Raw genomic sequence first — 623 nt, 5'->3', positions numbered from 1 at the left:
TGCTTTATGGCACCCCCGCGGCGATGACTGTCCTGGCCTCCCCCCCCCCTCCCTCCCCCCTCTCTACCTCTCTGCCCTGGTCCGTCTGCAGGTGCTCCTTTCCGTGACCTGCCCCAGCCCGCCTCCCTCACTGGTCCGATGTCGGCAGCGCACCAGCTGCAGGCCATGCAGCAGGCCCAGAGTGCAGAGCTGCAGATCCAGAGACTGGCCCTGGAACAACAGTGGATCCACCACCACCACCACCACTCCCTCACCCAGGACGAGTACTACAGGTCAGTGAACCAATGAAGGTCTTAGTGACCTCTGGTGGACGTTGAAGTAACATCTCCTCTCTTTGGCATCCAGTCACCTGAAGAAAGAAAGTGACAAGACCCTGTGAGGGAGGGGCACCACGAAGAGCGGCATGGACACGAACCGAGGCTGTGTGTGTGCGTGCGTGTGTGTGTGTGTGTGTGTGTGTGTGTGTGTGCGCATGCCTGCAAAATTCTGGGCAAAACAAAACAAACGAGTCGAGCTAACGACGCGGACTGACAGGAGAGTTAAAGACTCAAACCTGGACGAACGGAAATGAAAAACTGTAAACGATGTTGAAGAGAGACAGAGGAAGGACGACGTCAGGATAT

At 57.0% G+C, this 623-nt stretch overlaps 1 protein-coding gene across 1 annotated transcript in view; it reads left to right on the top strand.

The window, feature by feature from the left end:
- The window catches only part of atn1 (atrophin 1), a 15,382-nt gene extending 14,765 nt beyond the window's left edge, over positions 1–617 (top strand). Inside the window, 2 exon segments of the mRNA XM_017038161.2 lie at positions 92–272; positions 346–617. Coding sequence (XP_016893650.1) covers positions 92–272; positions 346–379 — 215 coding nt within the window. The 3' untranslated portion in view covers positions 380–617.
- The last annotated feature ends 6 nt before the right edge of the window (positions 618–623 follow it).

The sequence above is a fragment of the Cynoglossus semilaevis genome, chromosome 13, assembly GCF_000523025.1.
Source record: "Cynoglossus semilaevis isolate Cse_v1.0 chromosome 13, Cse_v1.0, whole genome shotgun sequence".
In the NCBI taxonomy this organism is placed as follows: domain Eukaryota; kingdom Metazoa; phylum Chordata; class Actinopteri; order Pleuronectiformes; family Cynoglossidae; genus Cynoglossus; species Cynoglossus semilaevis.
Note: the sequence above shows the minus strand (reverse complement) of the source record. Positions and strands in the feature narration are given on the sequence as shown.